This window comes from Natator depressus, chromosome 6 (genome assembly GCF_965152275.1).
Source record: "Natator depressus isolate rNatDep1 chromosome 6, rNatDep2.hap1, whole genome shotgun sequence".
Classification (NCBI taxonomy): Eukaryota; Metazoa; Chordata; order Testudines; family Cheloniidae; genus Natator; species Natator depressus.
In genome coordinates, this window is record NC_134239.1 from 42,089,071 (window position 1) to 42,115,344 (window position 26,274).

At 38.4% G+C, this 26,274-nt stretch overlaps 1 protein-coding gene across 1 annotated transcript in view; it reads left to right on the forward strand.

Moving 5' to 3' along the window:
- Window positions 1-26,274, forward strand: part of DCDC1 (doublecortin domain containing 1) — a 418,614-nt gene that overhangs the window by 386,937 nt on the left and 5,403 nt on the right. The window contains exons 33-39 of the mRNA XM_074955137.1: window positions 9,938-10,090; window positions 11,191-11,292; window positions 12,820-12,956; window positions 15,584-15,763; window positions 18,251-18,401; window positions 21,646-21,755; window positions 24,727-24,789. Coding sequence (XP_074811238.1) covers window positions 9,938-10,090; window positions 11,191-11,292; window positions 12,820-12,956; window positions 15,584-15,763; window positions 18,251-18,401; window positions 21,646-21,755; window positions 24,727-24,789 — 896 coding nt within the window. The remainder of the gene's footprint in view (window positions 1-9,937; window positions 10,091-11,190; window positions 11,293-12,819; window positions 12,957-15,583; window positions 15,764-18,250; window positions 18,402-21,645; window positions 21,756-24,726; window positions 24,790-26,274) is intronic.

Genomic DNA, 26,274 nt, shown 5'->3' on the forward strand with positions numbered 1-26,274 from the left:
TGTTTGTCTATATGTTCTTAAAAACCTCCAATGATGGAAATTTCACAACCCCCCTAAGTAATTTGTTCCGGTGCTTAACTATTCTTACCGTTAGGAAGTTTTTCCTAAAGTCTAACCTAAATCTGCCGTGCTGCAATTTAAGTCCATTTCTTCTTGTCCTGTCCTCAATGGCTAAGGTGAACAATTTATCACCCTCCTCTTTATAACAACCTTTATTCACATGAAGACTGTTATCATGTCCCGCTCAGTCTTCTCTTTTCCAGACTAAACAAGCCCAATTTTTTAGTCTTTCCTCATAGGTCATATTTTCTAGACTTCTAATCATTTTTGTGGCTCTCCTCTGGACTTTCTCCAATTTGTACACATCTTTCCTGAAGTGCAGTGCCCAGAACTGGGCAGAATATGCTAGATGAGGCCTTATCACTGCTGAGTAAAGTGGAAGAATTCCTTCTTGTGTCTTGCTTACAGCACTCCTACTAATACATCCCAGAATGATGTTCACGCTTTTTACAACAGTATTATGTTACATAGTTTACTCAGATTATGTTAAACTCCCTCCTCTGATGGTACCGTGTATTCCTTAGAGACTCAGATTTGGTTTTTTGTGTCCACTGTCATAGCTTGTCACTCCAAAACTTCAGCCAAGACCTGGTGGTGTCACTTATCTCAAATAGTTCATGAGGGGTATAGGATGTTGACATGGTGTACTGCATTAGCCAGTATTCAAGTGTTTTGTCTAGTGTTTCACATTTGGGTTCATTTTTCCAGTTTTCACTTGGCCATATTGTCACCAGTTTTTGCCACCCCAACTCTCTCTCAATTTGGAATACAGAAGTATTTTCATTCGAGGTCACCACCTCTGGGTGTTGTTCTGAAGGAATCAGGTTCTTCGGGAAATGCTGATGTTCCTAACATTTTGTCATGAGGTAGTATAGTGATACAGTGGGAATTGGTTTCAAAGTCCCTGTAATGATCCTACAGGATTGATTAAGTTCAGTATCTATTTTGTGTGCATAGTTTGGATGACCATAATGGAGCACAGTACTCCACAACTGAATAACAGACTGTCTTTGAGTCAGCTCCCCATTTTGTATTGGCCAGTTTCTGGGATACACAGTTCCTGGAGTTCACTTTTTTTCAGTTTCTCGATGTGCTCTTTGAATGTTAGTGTTCAGTCTAATGTGACCCCAAGGTATGCCAGATGTTCAAAATATTCAAGAATAGTACCATCTCCTGGAGTTTTTGCTTGGCCTGATGGTGGTTGGCCAGGTGCTTGGCCAGGTGGAAGTTGTGCACTTGTGTCTTGCTAGAGTTGGCATTCAGAAACCATGTGCAATAGTATTCTCCAGGCACACTCAGAGACCCAGTTAAAGTGTGCTGAATGTCATCAAATCTTTCCACTTGGGTGGTGATGCAAAGATCATCGGCATGAATGAATCTTCAGATGTCGAGGAATTCTGATTGGTCAATTGTGTAGACATTTAACATGCTGATGATGGGTTCTGTTTGATAACAATCCAAAGCAGTGCAGACTGATGCACATTCATTTTCATCATCTGAGCCAGATGTCATCAACAGCGTCGATTTTTTTTTTTTTTTCTTTTTTGCTAGTTTAGGTTCTGTCGTTTCTGCATTGGAGTGTTGCACTGAATGCATCCGATGAAGTGAGCTGTAGCTCACGAAAGCTTATGCTCAAATAAATTTGTTAGTCTCTAAGGTGCCACAAATACTCCTTTTTCTTTTTGCTCTTTTAAGACTTCTGACAGCATGTTCCACACCTTATCCCTCTCAGATTTTGGAGGGCACTTTAAATTCTTAAATCTTGGGTCAAGTGCTATAGCTATCTTTAGAAATCTCACAGTGATACCTTCTTTGCATTTTGCCAAAACTGCAGTGAAAGTGTTTTAAATCGAACAACATATGCTGGGTCGTCATCCAAGACTGCCATAACACAAAATGTATGGCAGAATGCAGGTAAAACCGTGGAGTAGGAGACATACAATTCTCTCCAAGGAGTTCAGTCACAAATTTAAATAACAGATTATTTTTTAACAAGCATCATCTGCATGGAAGCACGTCTTCTGGAATGACTGTTGAAGCATGAAGGGACATATGAATGTTTAGCATATCTGGCACATAAATACCATGCAACGCCAGCTACAACAGTGCAATGTGAAAGCCTGTTCTCACTTTCAGGTGACATTGTATATAAGAATTGGGCAGCATTATCTTCTGTAAATGTAAACAAGCTTGTTTGTCTTAGTGACTGGTTGAACAAGAAGTAGGACTGAGTGGACTTGTAGGCTCTAAAGTTTTACTTTTTGTTTCTGAGTGCAGTTATGTAAAAAAAATTCTACATTTGTAAGTTGCACTTTCATGATATTGCACTTTCACGATGTAGAGATTTCATTACAGTACTTGTATGAGATGAATTGAAAAATACTGTTTCTTTTGTTTATCTTTTTACAGTGCAAATATTTGTAATCAAAAATAAAGTGAGCACTGTACACTTTGTATACTGTGTTGCAATTGAAATAAAAATATTTGAAAATGTAGAAAAAAATCCAAAAATATTTATAATATTCTATATTCTAATATAATGGTATTCTACTATTGTTTAACAGTGCAATTAAAACTGTGATTAATTGTGACTAATTGTTTTAATCTAGTTAATTTGTTTTGCTTGAGTTAACTGCAGTTAATTGATGGCCCTAATTACCATTACTATTTATTATAAGGTGTATATTATTCCAAGGGTAGGAATTTCAAAAGGGCCTAAATGTCTAAGAATCATGAATCCTATAAGAGTTGTGCTTGTAAGTTCAAGCACTTCTGAAAATTCCACCCCAAAAAGCTTAGTAGGCCCTTCACAGTTACGTAAAACGGTAGATCCCTGCTCCAAAGAACTGGCCCTGAGTCTGCAATGAGCTCTACATGGGCCTAAATAATCAAGGTACAAACAGAAAGAGGTGGGGGAGAGCACAACAACTTGAGATTTAAGGAGGAGATTTTTCAACGGCACAAAAGGGAGGTAGACACCCAACTCCTATTGAAGTTCCATGAAAGTTGAGCACCTAACATCCCTTTGTATCTTTGAAAATCTCCCCCTACAAGTTAATTATTTAGCTCTTTATGTAACTTCTGCATTATACTTATGTAGTTCCAGGCCTACTTTACTGCTTTTATCCTTTCCTAATTTTGCATTCTTGACCAATAATCTTCCTTACCGTCTCCATCCCCATGCAAGCCCTCACCTTGCCCAGATGTTGTGACTATAACTTCCACCTTCATACTCTTCCCTCAGACAATCAATACCACCCTCCCTTCTCTCTTAAAAAAAGATAAAGTTCAATGAAAGCCGATAGTAAAGAGTTGATTATATGATATCACTTAGCTGGCATTATGTGTGAGTAACGGGAAAAGGGGCTGGTGGACCATCAGCCATTCTTTACTAGGCATTCCTTTGAGCTGCCATTTTTTTCCTTTTTCTTGTTAGTAAAACTGAACTGATGGAATTTAGAAACTTGATAAGAAATGGCAGCATGCCCAATACGAAGTCAGCTGCTTTTAATGAGAGGCCTCATCTATGCTAGCATGCTGCTTGCAGAATTAATAGATGGGAAAGAAATAGGATGAGCCACATTCACAAAGATACTGTGTTAGAATAGGAAATCATACACTAAAAATAAATACATAAAAGAGGGAAAACTAGACAAGGGAAAGCAACACCAAATGCAAATCACTATATAGAAAACATGAAAAAAGATTTTAAAAATAGGAAAATGCCTACTCTTGTTTTTAAATTATACAGTAATCAAAAATACTTCTAGTTACAGTGATCTGCTGTTGAAAATAAAAATGAGTTAAAACAGTTCAGTGCTGCACTAAACAAAAGTGACTGTGGGTACAATTTTCAAAAATATTTATGTTAAGTTATGTTCTTCCTGTAGGATAAACAAGCAGTATTGTATTTTCACAACATATTCATTCTTTTTATTGGTGTTGGAAAACTACCACTACCTGTGAATAACAAGGCTGTAAATACATAAAGGGGCTTTTGTTATATCATACAATAAGAGTATATTGTGGTGTCCTGTAGGCTTCCAGATGCAATTGCTTGTGTTGGCCTTAATGGTATGGGACCTGGTCGTGAGAGACACTCTGCCACCTGTGCATTGTTGCAGCAGCAAAAAGATAAGCTCATGCTCTCATTTCCTAGGATTCTCACTCCACAGCTGCTAGCAGAGCTTTTTCTGATGAGTTTTGGAGATTCATTCTCCACAGTAGTCCACCACACCTGGAGTTTGAGCTTCAGGCTTCATCATACATTTCTTTTGTTTTTTGTTTTTTGTTTTTGCCTTGCCTTTGAGCATTATTTTAGTTTGTTTAATTGTGTTGAGCCATTAATTTGGATCATTGTATATTTAGCACTTGGTCTCTGCCACAGGGAAGTCACAGAAGCAGTAGTCTTAGAATCAGAACCATAGGGTTAGACAGGACTGTCAAGGTCATCTAGTCTAACCCCCTGCTAAGATGCAGGATTTGTTGTGTCTAAACCATCCAAGACACACAGCTATCCAGCTTCCTTTTGAAAATCTCCAGTGAAAGAGCTTCCATTACCTCCCTAAGCCATCTGTTCCATTGTCTACAGTTCTTATAGTTAGGAAGTTTTTCCTGAGATTTAATCTAAACCTGCTGTGTTGTAGTTTGAACCCATTGCCTTTTGTCCTGCCCTTTGTGGCAAGGGAGAACAACTTTCCTCCATCTTTTAATGGCAGCCTTACAAGTATTTGAAGACCGCTATCATGTCCCCCCCTTAATCTCCTCTTTTCCAAACTAAACATACCTAGTTCCTTCAGCCTTTGCTCATATCGCTTGCATTCCATCCTTCTGATCATCTTTGTTACTCACCTCTGGATCCTTTTCAGTTTTGCTACATCCTTTCCATACACCGGTGACCAAAACTGGACACAGTACTCCAGTTGAGGCCTAACTAGGGCTGAGCAGCATGGTACTATCACCTCCCATGACTTGCACGTTATGCCTCTGTTAATGCAACCTAAAATTACATTTGCTATTTTGGCAACAACATCACATTGTTGACTCATGTTGAGGTTATGATCCACCACAACTCCCAGATCCTTCTCAGCAGTGCTGCTGCCAAGCCAGTTATTCCCCCATTGTGTATTTGTGCATTTGTTTTTTCCCCCTAAGTGTATCACCTTACATTTGTCTTTGCTGAACTTCATTTTGTTATCTATAGCCCAATTCTCCAATTTATCAAGATCTCTCTGAATTTTAGCTCTATCCCCAAAAGTGTTTGCAACCCCCTTTAGTTTTGTGTCATCTGCACATCTGATCAGTATGTTCTTTATTCCTACATCCAGGTTATTAATAAAGTTGTTAAATAACAATGGACCAAAGACAGATCCCTGTGGAACCCCACTTGAATACTCCTTCCAATCTGACATCATTCCATTAATAGTTACTCCTTGTTTGCAGTTATTTAACCAATTATGTATCCATTTAATGCTAGTTCTGCCCAGCCTGCATTTCTCCAGTTTAATTAGCACCATCATTTGCTGATATTTTGAAATGTATGTAGTTTTAAATCTTTTCATTTTTTTTCTTCATTTTTTGCACCTACTACACTTGACAGGGCAATAAGCTCTAACTACATGTCTAAAATAAAAAACATTATGTTGCAGAACCTAGTATCAAAAGGTTTTTTGAAGAATCATTTTTGTCAGCTTTTGTGGGATTAAAGTCAAATTCTTACCTTTTTCAATTAACATAGGGCAGTGGGATTATGAAATACCATGACAGTATTGTACATTCAGATGCTTTCACATTTGAACTTACAATATATACTCATTCGTAAGCCTAATTTTTTTAGTAAAAAAGGGAAGCATCAGAGAAGGGGGTCGGCTTATGAACGGGTATAGAGAGGGGGAGGTGGGACACAACTCCTCCCCCCAACAGAGGGAGCAAGGAGAGGCAGCACACCCAGCAGAGCCAGAAGGGAAGAGGCGGGGTTAGAGTCTCTCTGCTTCTGGCCCCTGCTCTCCTCCAACCCAGCCTCTCTGCTGCTCTCCCCCCACCCAGCCTCCAAAGCAGCTGCAGCCGTGCCGCTCGGCCCCGCCCACCAGAGCAGGCTAGTGGCCCCAGCACCCGGCCCGGCAGAGCACGCTGCAGCCAGGCCACCTGGCCCAGCCCACTGGAACATGCTGCAGCAACACCACCCGGTCTGGCCCGCTGGAGCAGGCTGTGGCCGCGCTGCCCAGCCTTCTGGAGTAGCTCCAGCCAGGCCAGAGACATCCTCCCCTGGCCCTCCCCAGATAAGGTGGGAAGGGATGGGATGGGGAAAGTGTGGGGGGTCTCAGGCTAGGGGTGGGTTCATGTGGGTGGTGGTCACAAGGGTTACTCCCCTGACCCCCAGCTTCTTCCCTCCCCAAATTTCCCCACCAGTTGCTGTCCTAGCCCATCAGGGTAAGCAGCTGGCACGCCGGGACACTTTGTTTACTTAGGTTTACCTCCGAGCCTGCCTCCATGCCTGCTTGAGGTAAACTAACCACCTCACCCCGCGGGCCAGCGGCTTATCCTGATGGTCCAGGAGCCAAAGTTTGCCGACCCCTGAATTATAGGGTCAGCTTATGAATGGGTCATAAAAATTTTCAATTTTTACTTATCCATATTGGGGGGGTCAGCTTATAAACGAACCATCTTATGATAGAGTATATACGGTAATTAGCTACGCCATACCCTGAGTTATGGCACCAAAGTGCCATTTGAACATTTAAAAGCTGCCATTTCATACTATAAATAACCACTGCTATCACAGGAAGGTCGTCAAAAAATGAATCCATGTTTCTAACTTCCTTGCTGTTAAAAAAGGAGATTTTTAAAACCATGTATACCTAACATTACAAAAATATCACATTATGAAAAGCAAAAATGTAATTAAGAGATTAATGTGCAATTTTATTCTCCTGTGAATTCAAAAGACCAAAAAGGTATCAGTCTAAGCATAAAAATGGGTTGTTTCTAGCTTGCTGTTATTACACAAAATCTCAGTGTTGTATGTCAGTTAAGGTTGCTCTATACATTGTGGGTGAAATTGTTGTTCACTGAAGTCATTGGGGCCAAGATTTTGCCCAATATACCTAACACAGAACCTAAAAAGCAACTAAATGAAAAGTTAAGGCTACCAGTAGTATACTTGCTATACTCCCAAACCAAGACGTACATACCTCATCCGATGAAGTGAGCTGTAGCTCACGAAAGCTCATGCTCAAATAAATTGGTTAGTCTCTAAGGTGCCACAAGTACTCCTTTTCTTTTTGCGAATACAGACTAACATGGCTGTTACTCTGATACCTCAACAGTGGCACAATTTTCATACACCACAGAAAATATACCACAACTGTAACTGTGCCCCAGTAGGGATGTCAGCCATCCAGCACCACCTTCCCCAAATTGCACCCTGTCACCTCCACTATAAACAGACTGAACTTCTCCATGCATACCCCAATTACACCATTATTTTTGCACAGTTCTGTAGAATTTCACTTGGGTCTGGGGAAGGTGTGTTGGAATGCTGGCATCAGTACTGGGGCAGAGTTAAGGTTGTGTTACATTATCTGATGTGTGTAGTGGTTGTATTACTAGTGAGGTGCGAGAAAATAGGGCATGTACTACGGGTAATCTTAACTTTTATTTTCCTTGTTTTTAAGTTTTGTGATAGATATGTATAGAAGAACCTTAACATTGCATTGTGTGTCTGCTTTTTTGTGTATTAAATTTCCAGGTTTTTTTAGATAAGATGTTCAATGAGTGGGGCTGCTGCTATGTCAAAGAACATGGCTGAGCTAGTTTAGAAGCTCTGCTCCTGAGCTCTATTCCTGAACTAGCTGAACAGTTTTATAGAGATGTTGGTCTTTGAAAAACCAGAAGCTACTTTGTCAAAGATCCTCACTGTCATGAAACTGTATAGCTTTGTTCCTTAACTCCATCTGAACAATTTCATGGATTTCCTGATCTTTGGTAAACTAAGTACTACTTTGTCAAAGATCTTTTCTCTGATGCAGCACTAAGCCCATGGTCTAGCAAAATCCATTCCTGATGCCACCAGTTTTATAAGCAGGAAACATTGGTGAGGGCATATATCAAAAGGCAGTTTGTGTCCCTCTTGTAATCTGTTCAGAAAGTTGTCTTTCCATATACCACATCAGAGAATGAGAGTCACTGACAGAACATTTTCCTCTATATGGCAATCATAGCACAGAAAGAATCAGTTTTGACAAAGAATGCTATGTTTCTTTGCAAGGCCAATAAGGTAATAACTTTTATTGGACCAGCTTTTGTTGGGGAAAGAGACATGCTCTGTTGAGCTGAAAAGCTTGTCTCTTTCACCAACAGAAGTTGGTCCAATAAAAGTTATTACCTCACCCACCTTGTCTCACTCATATACTGGGATCAACACAATGACAACACCGCAAACAATTGTTTTTAATCCATCTGCTGTCTCTCGTCTAATACATATATTTGTAAGCTCTTTGGGGCAGGGAGCATCTTTTTTTGTCTTGTGTTTGTACAGTGCTAGCACAAAGGCATGCTGGTCCATGATTAGGACTCCTAGGTGCTGTGGTAATACAAATAATAAATAGATAATGAATCAAATAATTACATAACCCCAGAGGGCCCACGAGACTCTCACTGCACTGTATACGCAGTTTGGCCTTTTGTATAGTTTGTAGATTTTAAGATAAAGGGGCCCACTTAATCATGAGACTGAGCATGTGAACCTTTGGGGGCCAATTTTCAATTGATTTGAACTTTGAAACTAGTAACTAATTTTCTGGAAACTTCTCCAAAAAATTCTATCTTTTCTCAGATTATATGCTGAAACTTGGAGCAAAGATACTATGTTTTTCATATCAAACGAACAGGCTGAACTCCCACTGCAAGTGCAAAACAGAACACAACCTTAATTACAACATCACAATGGGTCTGCCATAATATTCAAGTAGAGTATATTTAAACTAGTGGTGAACAATTCCTAAGAGTTTTCTAAAGCAATGGGAGAAATCCCAAAGGTCCTTATCTGCTTGTACTTAACCTATCCTTGTGAGACCTTCACTTGCACGCTTGCTTTGTCCTCAAATAGCAGTGCTTCAGATTTTCAGATCACTTTTGCTCCTTTCGTATATATATAATGCCCTTTATAATCACCACTTTCCCCCATCCTGCTGTTCTTTCTATTATGTGTCACACTGCTATATTACCACTGTGCCACATTCCTGTGTGCTGCAAATGTTATCTATTTAAGCTTTCATTAGTTGTTATAAGTAATGAACAGTTTATCTTAATATGTTTATCTTAATATTCTTCATATCCAGTATGTGAACATAAGGATAAAATAAATGTGTGGTACAGTCTAAATTAAACTACAGTAGAACCTCAGAGTTACAAACACCGCGGAAATGGAGATTGTTCGTAACTCTGAACCAAGTGTTATGGTTGTTCTTTCAGAAGTTTACAGCTGAATATTTGACATAAACAGCTTTGAAAATTTACCATGGAGAAGAAAAATGCTTCATTTAACCATCTTAATTTAAATAAAATAAGCACAGAAAGTTTCCTCACCTTTTCAAATCTTTATTTAAACTTTCCCTTTTTCTTAGTAGTTTACATTTAATACAATACTGTGCTGTACAATATTTGTTTTGTTTGTTTGTCTGTTTTTTTGTTCATTTTTTTTTGTCTCCACTGCCTGACTGCATACTTACAGTTCAAAATGAGGTATGTGGTTGACCAGTCAGTTCGTAACTCTGGTGTTCATATCTATGAGGTTCTACTGTGATAAGATGAGAAAAAACTCTTTACCCTAAAGTGATATAAAGATAAACTTTGTCATTGTTTCTTTCTAAATACAAAGATAAGTACATGGAGAAAGTGAAGATAAAGTCAGAATTATCCTTGATGACTCCAGACAGTTTGAACATGATAGATGATTCTTTGCTCACCATCATCCTCAGAAATCCTATAGAGGTCTGGGTTTCCTGCGGAGAACCTTTTCTACCTTTGGATGGTATGAGTGTGCTGGGTTTCTTTCCCCCTTCTAACTTAGGGCTTACCGACACTGAGACTTAGTGCACAGCAAGCCAGGATGTATATCTACAGTGCACTAGCCTGCAGTGCTCTAAGTCACCTTGCGGACCCTACAACTGCACTATAAAAGTTCCATAATGTGCTTTGACCTATTGCTATTTCAGACAACAGCTGTAGGTCAAAACCACTATGGAACTTTAAGAGTGCAGTAGCACGGTCCACAGAACTAGTTAGTGTGTGGCAAGCTAGGGTGCTGTAGAGTTACATCCTTGTTTGTCATGCACTAAGTCTCCATGTGGGCAAGCCCTTCAAAAGAGAATGAAAATCTAGAGCAAATTCTAAGACACTTTATTTTAGTGAGGAATAAAAATTAAACATCTTATCTGGGAAAAAGTTATGCTGCTATAACTACATCACACTTATATATTTCATTTGCACTCCTCACTTGAGTAAAGTTAATCACATACATAAGTCTTTGTGCAATTGGACACCTAAAGGGAAAGGTATGGCTAGTATATATTACATGTATTATCCAGAAGCTTAAAATCAACCTCCAAATTATACCCACTATGTCAGTAAAATTCAAAGTAGATAGTAAGATGTATATGGACTGTTGAGCAATGATTCAAGCGTAGTGCTAGGTATTTGTTTCACAACAAGGACTAATTGTCTGAACATTGTCATTTGTAAGAATAAAGCTCTTCTATCAGCAGGAGCATGTTTAAAAAAATGTTAAACCAATCTTCTACCGCTACACTTAAGCATGCAATACTGGAAAAGTAAATGTAGTACAGTACTGTACATGTTAAATCAATATAAGTCTTTGTGTCTTGCTCTGCAGAAACATTCCTTAAGCTTTATATACGTTCAGAGAGGTGTTTGTTTTTTTGAGGACACGTACATTTTAATTACTTGTCTGTAACTGGATCTGTTTAACTCACTAATACTCTCAAGTTCTTTAAAAACTATTTGCTAAAAGAGATCCAATTATACTAATCAGTCAGCCAAAAATACCTATTAATGCAAACCACTATAAAGAAAAATAACCAGTAGAAATACTATATATTTCTTTTATTACAGCTTTGCAAAAGGCAGCAAGGCAAGAGAAACAAAACTGGTTAGAGAAGGACAAAATTTTGGCTGATCTAGATGCTATGAAACACAAAATGAGACAGCTGCAAGGTTGGTATCAGTATGCATGTAATTTGGAACTGTTGAGATATTTATGATAACTTTGGTTTCCAAAGTGACTGACTAAATTGTCTGTACAACTTCCAAACTTGTGTGTGCAGACTAACCTTTGGGCGCCCAATACCCTGACCCTGGTCCTGCAATAGAATCCATCCCCTGTGCCCACATGAAGCCCCATTGGTTTCATTGGGGCTCCATGCAGGTGCTGGGTTTACCCACTCAGATTTGATTGCAAATGTGAAGCTTCATTGGGTATTTGGACGTTGAAAGCCTTTTCTATGCTGATAAAATTCATTGTGTTAGAAAATGCATTCACTAACATGTTTTAACTGATAGGGTTAAGGGTTTGTGCTGGAAATAGATATTTGGATAATGTTCACAGTAAACTTTATAAATGTGTCAACTGCCTCGAGTTACCTGGCAATCAATTAACTCAAGGTTAAAAGGTTTAGAGTAGGCATACCCTCAGTGTGGAAAAGGACAATAATGTTTAAAAAACACATTAGCTGGTTGTGGTTAACCCTAGGGAGGATGGTATAGCAGTAACTGGATATACCAGTTCTATGCCTCGTGTGGACCCCGTCTCAGGAAAACAGTGTGAAGGGTTTTAGAGCCAAACAAAGACTCTGGCCATGTAGGTCAAAAGCTATTGTGCTTTACTTCAGCTTCCTGTAGGAAACCAAAAAGGCCCATGGTTGTCATAAGAACATAAGAATAACTATATAGAGTCAGACCAATTGTCCATCTAGCCCAGTATCCTGTTTTCCAGCAGAAGCCAGTGTCAGACACTTCAGAGGTAATGAACAGAACAGGGCAATTATTGAGTGACCCACCCCCTATTGTCCAGACCCAGCTTTTGACAGTCAGAAGTTTAGGGATGCCCAGAGCATGCAATTGCATCCCTGACCATTTTGGCTAATAGCCATTGATGGACCTATCCTCCTGAACTTACTTAATTCTTTTTTGAATCCAGTTATATTTTGGCCTTCGCATCCCCTGGCAACAAGTTCCACAGGTTGACTGTGCATTGGCTGAAGAAGTACTTCCTTGAGTTTGTTTTAAACCTGCTGCCTGTTAATTTCCTTGGATGATCCATGGTTTTTGTGTTATGTGAAGGGCTAAATAATACTTCCTTCTTCACTTTCTCTACACCAGTCATGATTTTATAGACCTCTATCATATCCCCCTTAATAATCTCTTATTGAGGGAGAACAAAACATAGGTTACAGACTGAAAGAAAATGAAATTGATGCTCCGAGTTATAAATTTTATCTAATATTTATCTGGACTGTGGTGTTCACGTTAGGCTTTTACTTGGTCTGCATAGATATGTCTGTATTGATCGTTGCCTGGCCTTGCTTGCTATATGTACTGTTTGTTTTCACAAATTATACTTAGTATTTTAGGACTAATTGCTTAAAAAGTTCTGTGACCAGATGTAAGAAAAAAATAAAATAAACTCATCAAAGTAAGAAAACATGGTTTTACAAGAGTTATTTTGAAATTTCTCTGTCTCAGGGCGACGAATAACAGCCTTTAAGCCATCCACCTTCGTGCCCACAAAAAGCACAGTTCAGCCTATAGTAGTAGAAGGAGGCTGGACTGAAGAAACCCAAGAAGAGATGAAACTCATGGAAAATATACAACATACCGAGGTATAAAATACAATCTGTATCAATATTTCAAAATTAAAAACAACATTCATGTTGTTGAGGAATTTTATCAAAAGGTTAGATTTTACACTAGTCCTATGATACATTGATTATGTGACTCAGTACATCCTATATATTTCATTATCTGAAAACACATTCACAGGCTGCCAAATACACACACAAGGTTTTCAAACATTATTTGGGATAAAATACAACATTGTTATACAGAAGATAGATTGTACCAGACCAACCTGGCCTCCTTCTTTGAGAAGATAACTGATTTTTTTAGATTTAGTAGATCTAATCTACATGGATTTCAGCAAGACATTTGATGTAGTTCCACATGGAAATTATTAGATAAATTGGAGAAGATGGGGATTAATATGAAATTTGAAAGGTGGATAAGGAACTGGTTAAAAGGGAGACTACAACGAGTCAGACTGAAAGGTGAATTTTCAGGTGGAGGAAGGTTACTAGTGGAGCTCCTGAGGGATCGGTCTTGGGAGCAGTCTTATTTAACATTCATGACCTTGGCACACAAAGTGGGAATCTGCTTATAAAATTTTGTGGATGACACAAAGTTGGAAGGTATTGCAATATGAAGGAGGGCCAGAATAGCATACCAGAGGATCTGGAGTACCTTCAAAACTGGAGGAATAGAAATGGGATGAAATTTAATAGTGCAAGATCATGCACTTAGGGACTAACAACAAGAATTTTTGCTATAAGCTGGGGACCTATCAGTTGGAAGCAGCAGAGGAGAAAGTCCTGAGTGTATTGGTTGATCACAGGATGACTATGAGCCACCAATGTGATGTGGCCGTGAAAAAGGCTAATGCAATCCTAGGATGCATCAGGTAAGGTATTTCCAGTAGATTTAGGGATGTGTTATTGCCATGATACAAGGCAGTGGTGATATCTCATCTGGAATACTGTGTGCAGTTCTGGTTTCCCATGTTTAAGAAAGATAAATTCAAACTGGAACAGGTGCAGAAAAAGGTACTAGGATGATCAGAGGAATGGAAAACCTACTTTGTGAGAGGAGACTCGAGCTAGGCTTGTTTAGTCTAATCAAGTGAGGGCTGAGGGGAGATATGATTGCTCTCTATAAATACATCAGAGGGATAAATACCAGGGATGGAGAGGAGTTATTCAAATTAAGTGCCAATGTGGACACAAGAACAAATGGATATAAATTGGCCATCAACAAGTTTAGGCTTGCAATCGGACAAAGGTTTGTAATCATCAGAGGAGTTATGTTCTGGAACAGCTTTCCAAGGGGAGCAGTGACTGCTAGTAGCAAAAAATCCCCAATGGCCAAAGATGGGGCACTAAATGGGGAGGACTATGAGTTACTACAGAGAATTCTTTCCCAGGTGTCTGGCTGGTGGGTCTTTCCAACATGTTCAGGGTTCAACAGACTGCCATATTTGGGGTTGGGATGGAATTTTCTCCCAGGTCGGATTGGCACAGATCCTGGAGGGTTTTTGCCTTTCTTTGTAGCATGGGCCATGGATCACTTGCTGGTTTAAACTAGAGTAAATGGTGGATTCTCTGTAACTTGAGGACTTCGGTAACTCACCTAGCAGTTATGGGTCTGTTACAGAAGGGGACAAGTAAGGTTCTGTGCAAGAGGTCAAACTAGATGATCACAATGGTCCCTTCTGGCCTAATGTCTATGTGTCTATGAGACTCAGTGGAGCCCAAGAATTATCTTAATAAGGAAGATGAAAAAGGCCCTATTGATATGTGCATGAGCAATTATATCCAGCATAGTAAAATGGGTTTGATAGTTTCAATGCTAATAATTCCTAAGGCTATATCTCAATATGTGACAAGAGCAAAGAATTAAGTACTAATTTCATTAGAGACCTCCAGAATCAAAAAAGTAGTTTCCATCCATATGGTTAATCAGTCAATATTATAGTATATACCAAAACAGAGGAAAATATTTAAGATAGGATGTATGTGCAAGAACTTGGAAAACTTCCACTTTTTTCTTTGGGAAATATTTTCATCAAAACTGTCTTGGGCTTTCATGAGCTTTGTACAAATTTGTGAAAAGAAACAATACTATGGCATCAGAGCATGTTGACATGTTTATGATGTAATTAAGAGATAAAGCACAGTTCACCATAACAAGTCATTTTTCAAAACCGGGTTGGATAAATTATTATTCATAATATGAGTATTTACACCATGTATTACAGATTCACTGTCTTGTATATTTAAGCGAGAGAGAAGCCCAAGTTTATATCACTGAGCGTTATGGCTGAGTATAGGGATACTATATAATCCAATAGTTGTTGTCTCTCAATATCAGTCATGTGAAGTCCTGATCATAAAATATACATCCTACAACATAGAGTATCTCAATTCCAGTTAGGCAATTTTAGGGTCAGATATTAGTCACAATCTGCTCACAGATTTCCACTGAGTTAAGTATCAATCATTATTCAGTGGGATTGATTGAGATATTCATATAGCCCTCACTATTTACGATATTATTGTACTTAAAAATGGATTATTCTGTTCTTCTCCTACATTTTCTATTTTGCTATACATAAAGTACCATAAAGGGATTGGGCACCTATGTTAACTTCACATTCTCTGAAATCTTTTCATTTTAGACGCACTTCTCAGAGGTTCAAGCATCACAGTTCAAAAGAAGTTCTCCATTTTCATCTAAACTGCTGTCATCCAGACACAGATGTCTGTATGATCAACCATCTGCAAAAAGAGTGTGGGCTTACCGGAATGGTTATAAACCAGAGCAAGGAGTTTATGCCTGGGGAAAAACAATTTCAGAGGTAAAGTACAATAGAAGGAATCAGTTTTTTCAAAAGTGCTGCCTATTGCTACAAGATGGCTTCAAGAAGGATTCAAAACCTGTTAAGGAAAACATGGACTTTTAGGGTTGAATAATGTGTTGGAATTACATCAGCAGAGAATCTGGCTTTAGGAGTCAGAGTTTATAATGATTTAGCAAGTTTAATATATATTTAATGCAGAAAAAAGAGAAAACACACTTTTCCCATTATGGCAGATTTTCCTTGGATTCATTTGATTCTTCTCTACAGTGTGTAAGGTGATGCCCCTCAATAAACCAAAACCAACATGATATAACTACCAAAAAAATCTCTTAAACGGAATTTCTGCAGATACCCTTAATAATATAATGGAAACAATTCAGGCAAAAGAATGTGTGATATACTGTGACCCAATGCAGTAGCAATTTATATGGTATATCATCAGATTACCAGGGTAAAAGGTCCTCAGCTTTCTGTTCATGCTTACAATGGCAGAATTTTAAAACTCGGGAGTATATGCTGATTCTTAGATACAGAGTATTTTCTCGTAAACAAATATACAAATGTATTTCTATTCATTTTCATTATTGTAGGAAATATCATTTGTTAAAGTAAACCTTTGAATAGGATTATCCTACATTTTAATGATTATATGATTTTAGATCATGAGCCAAATTCAGCCATGTGATCCAAGAAGACAGGGCCATGATAAGGGGAAAGTGCATGCCAGCACAAAGCATCTGCAACTCTCACTCTGCCTGAGAGGTCATATCTAGCCAGTACAGCCCTCAAAAGGCCAGAAAGGAAATGTGATCATGCTGGCTGGGGAATGCACTGATTATTTGCATCACCTCATGCACCCAGTGCTGGCAGAGCTCTCATGGAGCCCCAACTGTAAGATAAAGCTGCCCTCTCTCAGCAGACCTTCCGTGGGATTGCAATAGGGTAATCAAGTCAAGTGGTGCAATGGAATGCCTTTTGGCCCTACCCCTGTATGCCAGAGGGGGTAAATCAAGTGAATTGTTTACAAAGTAGCCTTTTTTTTTCTTCATTTTTTGACAACCACTGGTTTTTGCATCCCCATCTGTCCCACTCTGTTTTATTTGCTTATTTCAAGGATCCTCAAAGGAGATTCCTAGCCTTTCTCTTTATAGTATGAGGGCTTCAGAAACATGACAAAAGCACAGGAGCAAAGATGAAGTGGGTTGTGTAGTCATGAGAACATCAAGATGAAATTGTATCTCCTCCAATAATTGCTGAGTTAGTATTGTATATAATACATGTATGTGAGACCCAGGTTATCAAAATCACGCATGCCTATCCTGCCCACAATTTCCCAGCTTCTATTACGGCTTCCTTCACCTCTCCAATAACTGCTGTCCTCCCCAAGACCTCCAACTGCAGCCACCTGGTCCCTTGAATTATTACAGCTGCTCCCATCCACGCATTGTGTATTGTTGCATAAAGTAGTAGCTCCAAGCCTGGCATTAAAGTAGTTTTTGCTTCCTGCTCTGGCATCAAAGTGACTCAGGGGGACAATCTCCTTCCCATGCCAAGGCTGCTCTCATAGCTTCTCCCTCAGTATTGCAGTGACTTTCACCCTCTTCCCCCATGGAGTGTCTCTGGGAGCCAGAGCAGCAGGCTCCAATTAATTCTCTTTCAGATTTGAGAGCAGAGCAGCCACGAATGATTAGATTTTTGTATGTTTTCAACTTCTGTTTGTTTGGAACAATTGGTTTATTATCTTGACTTATTTATTTAAAGGTTGAAGTGTGTAATACTTATCTAGAAGAGTTAGAAATAATATAATAAAACAAGTATTAATTTATATACACATAGTCATTTATATAAACTTGTGTATGTATTTAAATGTGTGTATGTATATTGAGACACACACACACATTTTAAGGCCTTTTTCCTTGTCTCATTCTGAAACTATACATTGCTCTTAAGACCAAACCACAGATAAAATTCTTGAAATTGCTCAAACACTGAGCTAAAGCATTCCATAAATCCAGAAAGAGCTAAATAGGGAGAACCAATAGAATTATATTAAACATTCACATGCAGACAAATATATGTAATTTGAAGGTTCATTAATTTTGGTCTTTATTTTTTTGGTGCTTATTTTTAAAATGTCCCAATATAAAGTGATAGTTCTAATAGAATGTCCCTATTGCTTTCTGTTCATATCCTCTTTACAGTGTTATTTCTATCTCTGCTGCCTTTCTCTGTTTGAACCAAATCCTGACCCCCTTTCTCAGGCAAAATTCTCATTAACATTAATGAAAGGTTTGCCTGAATAAGGATTTCAGGTTTGGGATCCAGAGAAGATTCTACAGCAAGAGGTGCTGTAACATCCCTTTCATCATCTGTGTGGTGTTCTTCCACCATGTCTGGTGAACTGTATTTCTGTATTTATTTTACAGCATAAGTCTATGCATCTGTATGCAGTGCTCAATATCAACACCGTTTTCTCCATTTCAGCTGCTGGATAACTGCACCACCAAGCTAAATATGCAACAGCCTGCCAAAGCTCTGTATACACCGGATGGTGAGCCACTCCAGTCATGGGATGAAATAGAGAGAGACATGCTTCTGTGCGTTTCTGCTGGAAATCCTTTTCTGAGCAGAAAAGGTAATTAATCACAGATTCAGATTTGTCCTTCATCAAAGAAGATGCCAAAACTTGCTCTGTGCCACTGTTTGTTATTAGAAAGAGAGATTAAATTGAACTGTAACTTAACTGTACATAATGGATGAGATCCTGTCCCTACTGAAGACAAGGGCAAAATTCCCATTGACATAAATGAGGCCAGGATTTTATCCAATGTTTTTAATTTGACACTTTACAAACTATAGTAATTTAAAATAACATTAAAACCAACCAAGTCTTTTTATAATGATTCTCTTTTAACAGACTTATTTTTACATTAATACTTTGTTTTAGCCATTGAACTGCTCTTCAACCTTTTATGTAATTTTCCTATTTTTCCTTCATGCTTGTTCCTGGTATTACTGGTGTGATAAAATACCCAAATTGCAAACTATCTATGTGTTACCTTTTTTATCAATCCAGCAGTAGGTTTCTAAATTCCAGTAATTCAAAGTATTGTATCACCCTCACCTGGATGATAGCTGCAGATTGGGAGGTGCCCAATCTGCAGCTATCATCAGCACTACAGACACTGCAGGGAGTAAGAAGTCTATTGCGGGCAGGGAAGGGGGAACATCAGCTGGGAAGGTCAAGCTCCAGGCAATATGTACTGGGAGAGTAGAAATACAGGCCCTCAGGGAGGAAGGCTGGTGCTTAGGTTGGGACTGGGGAAAAATAAATGAATTGTTAGAGAGGACAGACCCTTAGGGAGGAGCTGGTCCTAGCTGAAACTGGGATGAAGACTTTGAAGGTTTGAGTTTACTTTTGAAAGACTTCATGCTGGGTATAATAAATGAGATCCCAGAAGGAGACTGTTTGAATATCTGGCCTGTATGAACTCTTTTAAGGGTGCCTAAGTTAAGGAGAAACTGAGGAAGGCCTCAGTAAACCCAAACTTGGCCAAAAGGGGGAGCTACAGGGTAGGTGTTCCCATTCAAAGGTGCACAATCTAGCCCTTTGAAATTGAGAAAAAACAACAGAGAGATTTAATAGTGATATAACTAACAGTAGCTTTCATGAGTATCTTATCCTCATATAAACTGAAGTATGTTCTGTCTAGCTGAAATGAAAGTGGTGATCAATATTTATATTCTGCATTATCAGAAAGCCGCATTTCAAAGGACCACTGTATTGGCATTGCTTAAAAAGAAACAGTGAATTAGATGGCTGTATAACAATACATACAAACAGTATTTTCCTTCTTTTGTTCATTATTGAACATATTAGTCTGGGAAAGCTGATGTAGCTAGTAAATTCTGACATGTATGTTGCTTCATGTTGATGTGGGCTAGAAGTGTCCTCACCTAATTAAATTAAGCCCTTGTTTTAAGCTATGTTTAGTCCAGGTTCTACCATAAGGTTTTACTCTTAGATGGATAGATAGATTAGACACACACACACACACACACTTCTTGGCATAAACTACAAAATGATTTTGATTTAGTGAGGTGACCAAAAGAGGTCATGCACTGGCAGCAAAACATTCTAGATGTAGTCTGTATTTCTGTTGTGCAGTTACAATTATTTACTACTATTTCTCATAACTGAGAGATGTAGCACTTCTAAATGCCATGAATGTATTGTCTTTTCACATACTGCTCTATTGTGACATGTTGGCTAGAACCGGGTGGGAAAGGAAGCAGGCAGCATGATGATTATAAACATAATACACCGTAATAGATTGTTCGGTATCCCCTTGATCTGCTTTGTACAGAATGATTTAGAACATGGTATTAATAACCAAGAGTCACATGAATAGATTCAAAACTAGTTTTTATTTGGTGCCTTAAATTATAACATTTGATTTCAAAATATTTTAGCCATAAGAAAAGATCATAGTCTTACTTGACATGTGAAACTAAAGAATAATTTCAAAGAAAACCTACATCCAGCACCACTAATCAAAATCTGAGAAGGTATGTTGGCTATTCCAATGATCCCTATGTTCACTGAGGGGATTTTTTTTCCAGATTGTAGTCCATTATGTGCTCTAACTCAGTTTCAGAACCTTCTCCCAGTCTGAATTAACTCTGTCAATGTTTATCCTCAGTGGCCATTGTTGTGCTGCTGATGTTTCAATGAAATGTAGTATGTTCCTGGTACATTATTGTCGTGACTAGGGAAACTGCATTTTGCAGTATATAGTGTATCACTCAGATGAGTTCCAGTACATCATATTCCCTGATTCTTCCACTTCTGTCTTGAAATATTTAAATCTCCCTTGTACCAAGCTAAATCTGACTACTATCCCAGTAATTTTTGAAATCCAAAAAGTAGATTATCCCCTCCATTTCTGCAAGCTGATGAAACAAAGATCTACCAGATTTCTCTTGGTAGGTGTTGAAAGGAAACACAGTATTGTCCTGAGCTCTCTGAGACTCTATGGAAGCTCTGTGGGGTCAGGACTCCACAAGATTTTGGAGACAAGGATGATGGGGGTAAAGCAGGTGACCAGCCAAATTTCATTCCCTGCTGAGGTTTCGGATATTCGATCAGCATTTCTTGTCATTTTCAACATTAACATCCTCAGTGTCCCATGTTAGGCTGTTACTTTGTAACTGTGATGAGACTTGGCCAATAGCACTATTGCTCTTATAGGAAGGAATAGGCCCAGCAGAGCTGCAGGGAGGGTCAGGCCTGCATTAAGATGTTTCCATCTCTGGAACTAGGGCTTCTCTTCCTCAAAGATCTTGGGTATCCCTGGGATTAGAATGCCACACTCCCTTTTCTCTTCTCGACTCCCAAACACACTCATGCTTGAATGGATGACTCCTTAGAAACTCCACAAGGTCAAGCTGCTGCAGTTTCCAGCTCTTCTGTCTCCACTTCAATGATTGCGCGCGCGCGCACACACGCACGCACACACACACACACACACCCCCCAGCCTTCTGCTCTCTGCATGGAGCGTATGTGATATACAAAGTTGGCTAGAACTGTAATGACCAATATGAACTGCGTACATATCATGAAATCTCAAATCATTTCCTCTAAGGCTCTGTAGTGGGATTTATGGCTCAGAATTCAGGTAATTCACATTAAATGTATTATTGGTATCTTTATTCTCTTATGTAATGATGCCTTTAACATATATAGTGCTGTATGTGACTGGGCTGGATACAAGCTTCCAAGTATCATAAGTATCAATCATAGCTGTTTTCTACACCTTGATAATATATTTTTGAAAGTACAATTTTAATAATTTGTTTTCTAAAATGTTTCTCACAGCCATCAAGCAGCAGGTGGAAGTTAGAGCTATTTATGCCAGAATCCGAAAGCAGCAAGGTCCGGATGCCACTAATATTGTTGTCTCGCCTTCAGAGAAACTAAAAGGACAGGTTGTATTGTACAAACGTGTAGTCATTTTTCTACTAACGCTGTAAATGCTGTACAGTTACAAATACATTCTTTAAAGTAAATATAACTTTATCATTATGGTACATAAGATGTAACCTTATCACTTACTACATCACCTTACTTTTATTTTAAATAGGGATATTTACCTTATCTTTGAACATTCAAATTGCTGAGGAATTCATTGATGAAAGTGTAAATAATATCAGTAAAATTTACTACATTGCAACCACTTTCCATCATAAAATTGATAGTGATAGTGTAGCCGATACTGAGAAATCCCTCATCTTATTAAAGAAATATTTTCCCACTTTTCCATTTCTTGAAAGCTAACAGTTCCCATAAAAATTATTGGGGAGATTGTAGGTCAAATGTTACCTTTACAAACATAGTCCTGACCATTTCTTCAAGGGCCTGAAATCAACCAAAACCCCATTTCACTAGATCTTTGCCAAGTAGTCTCTGTGTGACTGAGCTCAATAACCCTGATTCAGCTACATGAAAATGAAAGAGCCCATTTCAACTGAATGCCACATTAATTCTTCCTATCACCCCCTTTTCTAAGTGCCTACGTATGGTCTTTGGTGTTGAGTTCAGGAGACTGGCTGTGCCGAGCATGATTAAGCATTCCCCTGATGTTATTTGTGCTGGGAGAGATCATAAGGACTATTGTTAGCTACTAACTGCTTTTCCATAACAGCTTTTAATATTTTACTTATAATTGGATACAGGCTGTTTTTACTTCAATCAAAGAAGAAAGAACCAAAGAAACAATTTAAAATAAATGTTTAGAGGGATTTGGTGGCTGAATTCTCAAAACCAGATATGAAACTGTAACTGCATAGGAATTTGCGTTTTACTAGACATTCTTTTTTTATATATGATTTTCTTTACACTGAAGTGTGCAAATACAGAACCCTAATAAATTAGGATTAGTACTCTGGGGCTAGTTGAACTATTGCTAATGATGTTTTCTCATTCCTCTCCTCGCTTATTTTCTGGTCTCATCTGGAGGTAAATTGCAGCGCAGCTAATTAGGGCCTGATCCAGCGAACAATCTGCACTTAAAACTCCCACTCACTTTAGTGGGAGTTCAGTGTGCAGAATGATGGGTAAACAGTATATATGTAATAGTCTGGCTGGATCCATATCTCAGTCTACCACCCTAAGTGCTAAGGAAGGCTGCCAATTGTTCTATCCCCTCTCCCCAGCCCCCAAGAAAGCTGTTGTAATTGCTACAGTGTGACAGGATACTGTCTCCCAGTTACACATTATGAATATCAGCTGGGCTGTGGCAAACAGCTCTCCTCTTCCACCAGCCATAATCAGAAAGAAAATCCAGTCTGTGTGAAAACACCAATGTGTTGGTTCACTTCAGATGTTTTTTCTGGTTTCTATGAGAGGAAAAGTCAGTTTTGCAGGAAATACAACTCGATGTACTGGGCGGGGAGGGGGATAGATAGCTGGTTTGCTGTGGTAAAACCCTGGTAAAAAATTATCTTGAGTTAAATTTTCAGATACTTAAAAGAATCATCAATTTATTGTCAATATTCATGAAATGAAAATAGGGAAATTTTGTTCCCAGCTTTACAATGTCCCCAAGATCAATTGGTAAAATTTACTATTTGTCACTAGTAAACAGACAGCATAATGTAATCAGAGTTCAAAATTTAACCAAAAGGATAATATAAAATCACTTTGAATAACAGACTTTAATAAATGAATAGACTCGCCCAAAGTTAGTTATAGTAGTTCATAGTTACTGTTGTCAGTGCTTGTCAAGTAAATTCAGTACTTGTTCTTCCAAATGTTTGCTTTTTTAAATTGTGGAAATGTTCCATTTGGTTGAAACTTAGGTGGTCCATCTAGTAGTAATTGGCTCCCATATAGCTGCCTGACTACATGATTATGTCAGATGTATTCTTACCACTTCACATTTTTAATAAACTGGTAATGTCCGGTTTTTGTTTTTTATCCATTTGAATCAGCTCCATGTAGGCCACAAATCAGATTTCAATATTTTTGTATGAACAAGAATCATTTTATTATTAAGCTAGGATGGTATCAACATCCCTGAACCTGACAGCTTTCTCTGAAAAATATATTTCCTGCTGCTACAGAAACGTTAAGGTGAACCAAATGTAAATCAGCAGTGACAGACCAGTGACCAGACTGTACACTGTATCCTCAAGAGAACCCTGTTTGCCTGCATATCTCATGCTTTTCTTGTCTAAACCATTTTCTTATCCATAATTAACATGAGGACTTGATAGCCCCGAAGTGTTCACTTGCAAGATGTATTCAAGAAAAAGAAAAATACCCTCTTTCGTGACGGCCTGCCCTTCTATGGCCAACCTAAAAATTTGAAGCCGAAGGATCTATACATTTGTCTCTAACTTTTTCATGTACTGTATATGTCTATCTGTCTCAGCTTTGAAATTCACTAAAATGTTCTTATTCATACATATAAAAAATAGAAAAAAATCTCTAGGACCTGATTCTTCTCTTACTCTTACTTTACATGGTTGTAATTCTGTAATTCCATTGACATCAATGGAGTTACTTCTTATTTACACTACTGTAAATGGGAGCAAAATTTGCCCATAATTTAAAAGATCATTGTGAAGGTTGGTGTTCAACCTATTTTTCCCCCTTACATCAATTTGTAAAGTCCATGTGATTATTTATAAGGGGAATTACTCTGTTCCTTGAATACCAAAAGTGTTTCAATGCTCTTTTCTGACGATAACAAATCAACATATATCTGTACACTGAAGGAATACCCTTTTGTCATGAAAACATTCCTTATTTAAGCTATAAAGGTATATTTTATTTTAAATATTAATTAATATTTTAGAATTATTTTACATGGTATGAACAATGCCTTGATTGAGAATATGAAAGCATTTAATAATTTCACAACATATTAATGGTGACTATAATTTTCTAATGTAGGCCAAAACTCCCAGTTCACTTCTGGCTCTTACTACCAGTGCTCATTACCACCTCAACAACTAGGTAAGCTAAGATATTTAGCTGGCTGGCTACCCACCAGCCTGTGGATAGAGCATTCAATGTAATTAGCCACGCCGCTGATAAATGTTTTATATTTTTTTGGCTGAGTATTTGCTACTAGTTGCTATTTTCTGAATTCAGGAAGAGGATCATGTAGGATGCACTGGGAAAAATCTTCCCACTTTCCCGACACCTGTGGAAAGCCCCAGGGGCAGCAGAATCAGTCAGTTCTGTTTAAGCACTGGGGAGACAAAATTTCCTAAGCTCGTGCATAGTCTGCAATGATGCTGCTGTTTTTAGCATCTTCCAAAAAGCAAAGTTTGATGGAGAGGTACAGGGAGAGTAGGGATGAGGCTAGTAGAACAACTGCCATGTAGATCAACCTCTGCAGTACCCGGTGGAGATAACTCAAAGCAGCTCTAAAGGCTACGACAGTCTTAGAGCATCAGTAGTAGCAATGCCACAGGTTTCCTTCCACTACATCAATGCTTGGAGGAGGATTGTTTCAACCCATCCCTGTTGAACTCCCCAGCACCAAGTTCTGGTATTTGGGCTTGGAGAAGTGGGGTGATTTGCCCCATACTAACTAAGGCACTGACCCAGGAAAGCACTTATGCATATTTATATTGAGTCTGTGAGTAGTCCCAACTAACATGTACTTAAGTGCTTTGCCAAATCAAGGTCTAAGTGTATTACCAACAAGTGGCATGAGCTGGTAAAAATATTATGATGAGAGGTGAAATGACTGCTGTAATGTCTATGTCTATTATGCAGTTAGGAAAAAGGAAAACATCATCACACATTGACTGAACAAAAGTGGTGACCATTTTACAAACCAGGCCTGTGTGTCTGGGAGCTACTCTCTTGCCATAGTTTAAATATATCTCAGACATGCTCAAGTTTTTTTCAGTTTCTGCCAGGGGGTGGCCTGTGCTTTTGGGGTGTCAGTCATGAGTTGTATATCTCTAGTACTGATGGCTGTTGACCAGGATGTCTATTTGTGTACAACTACAGTATGAATAATTGGTGCAACACCTCAAGCAAAATTGGTGAGCATTGGAAAAGCCAGTAGCATGTTAACATAATTGATATTGCTAGCACACAATTAATGTTAATTTCAAATTTCATTAAAAACACAAGAAAAAACCTTTTGCAAAAGGGCAAATTGGTTCCAAGTTATTTGCTGTAAGAAAGAAATAGAACTTGACACTGTTCCTTTCAGCAATAATCTTGCCCTTATTCATCATTATTAAGCTCTGTAATTGGTCAAAATACTATATTAGGTGACTGGAAAAGATTTAAAAGACATATATAGTTTCTTCTTCAAAGATCAAAGAATGAAAAAGCTAGAGTGACCACACCTACAAGAAAAAGGGTATAACACTAAGGAAATGTCAGTTAGAATTTTTACTTATCTTTTCTTTCAAAGACTTGATAAAGATCTTTTTAAAGATAAATTTAAAGATAAATTACTGAAGAAATAATGAA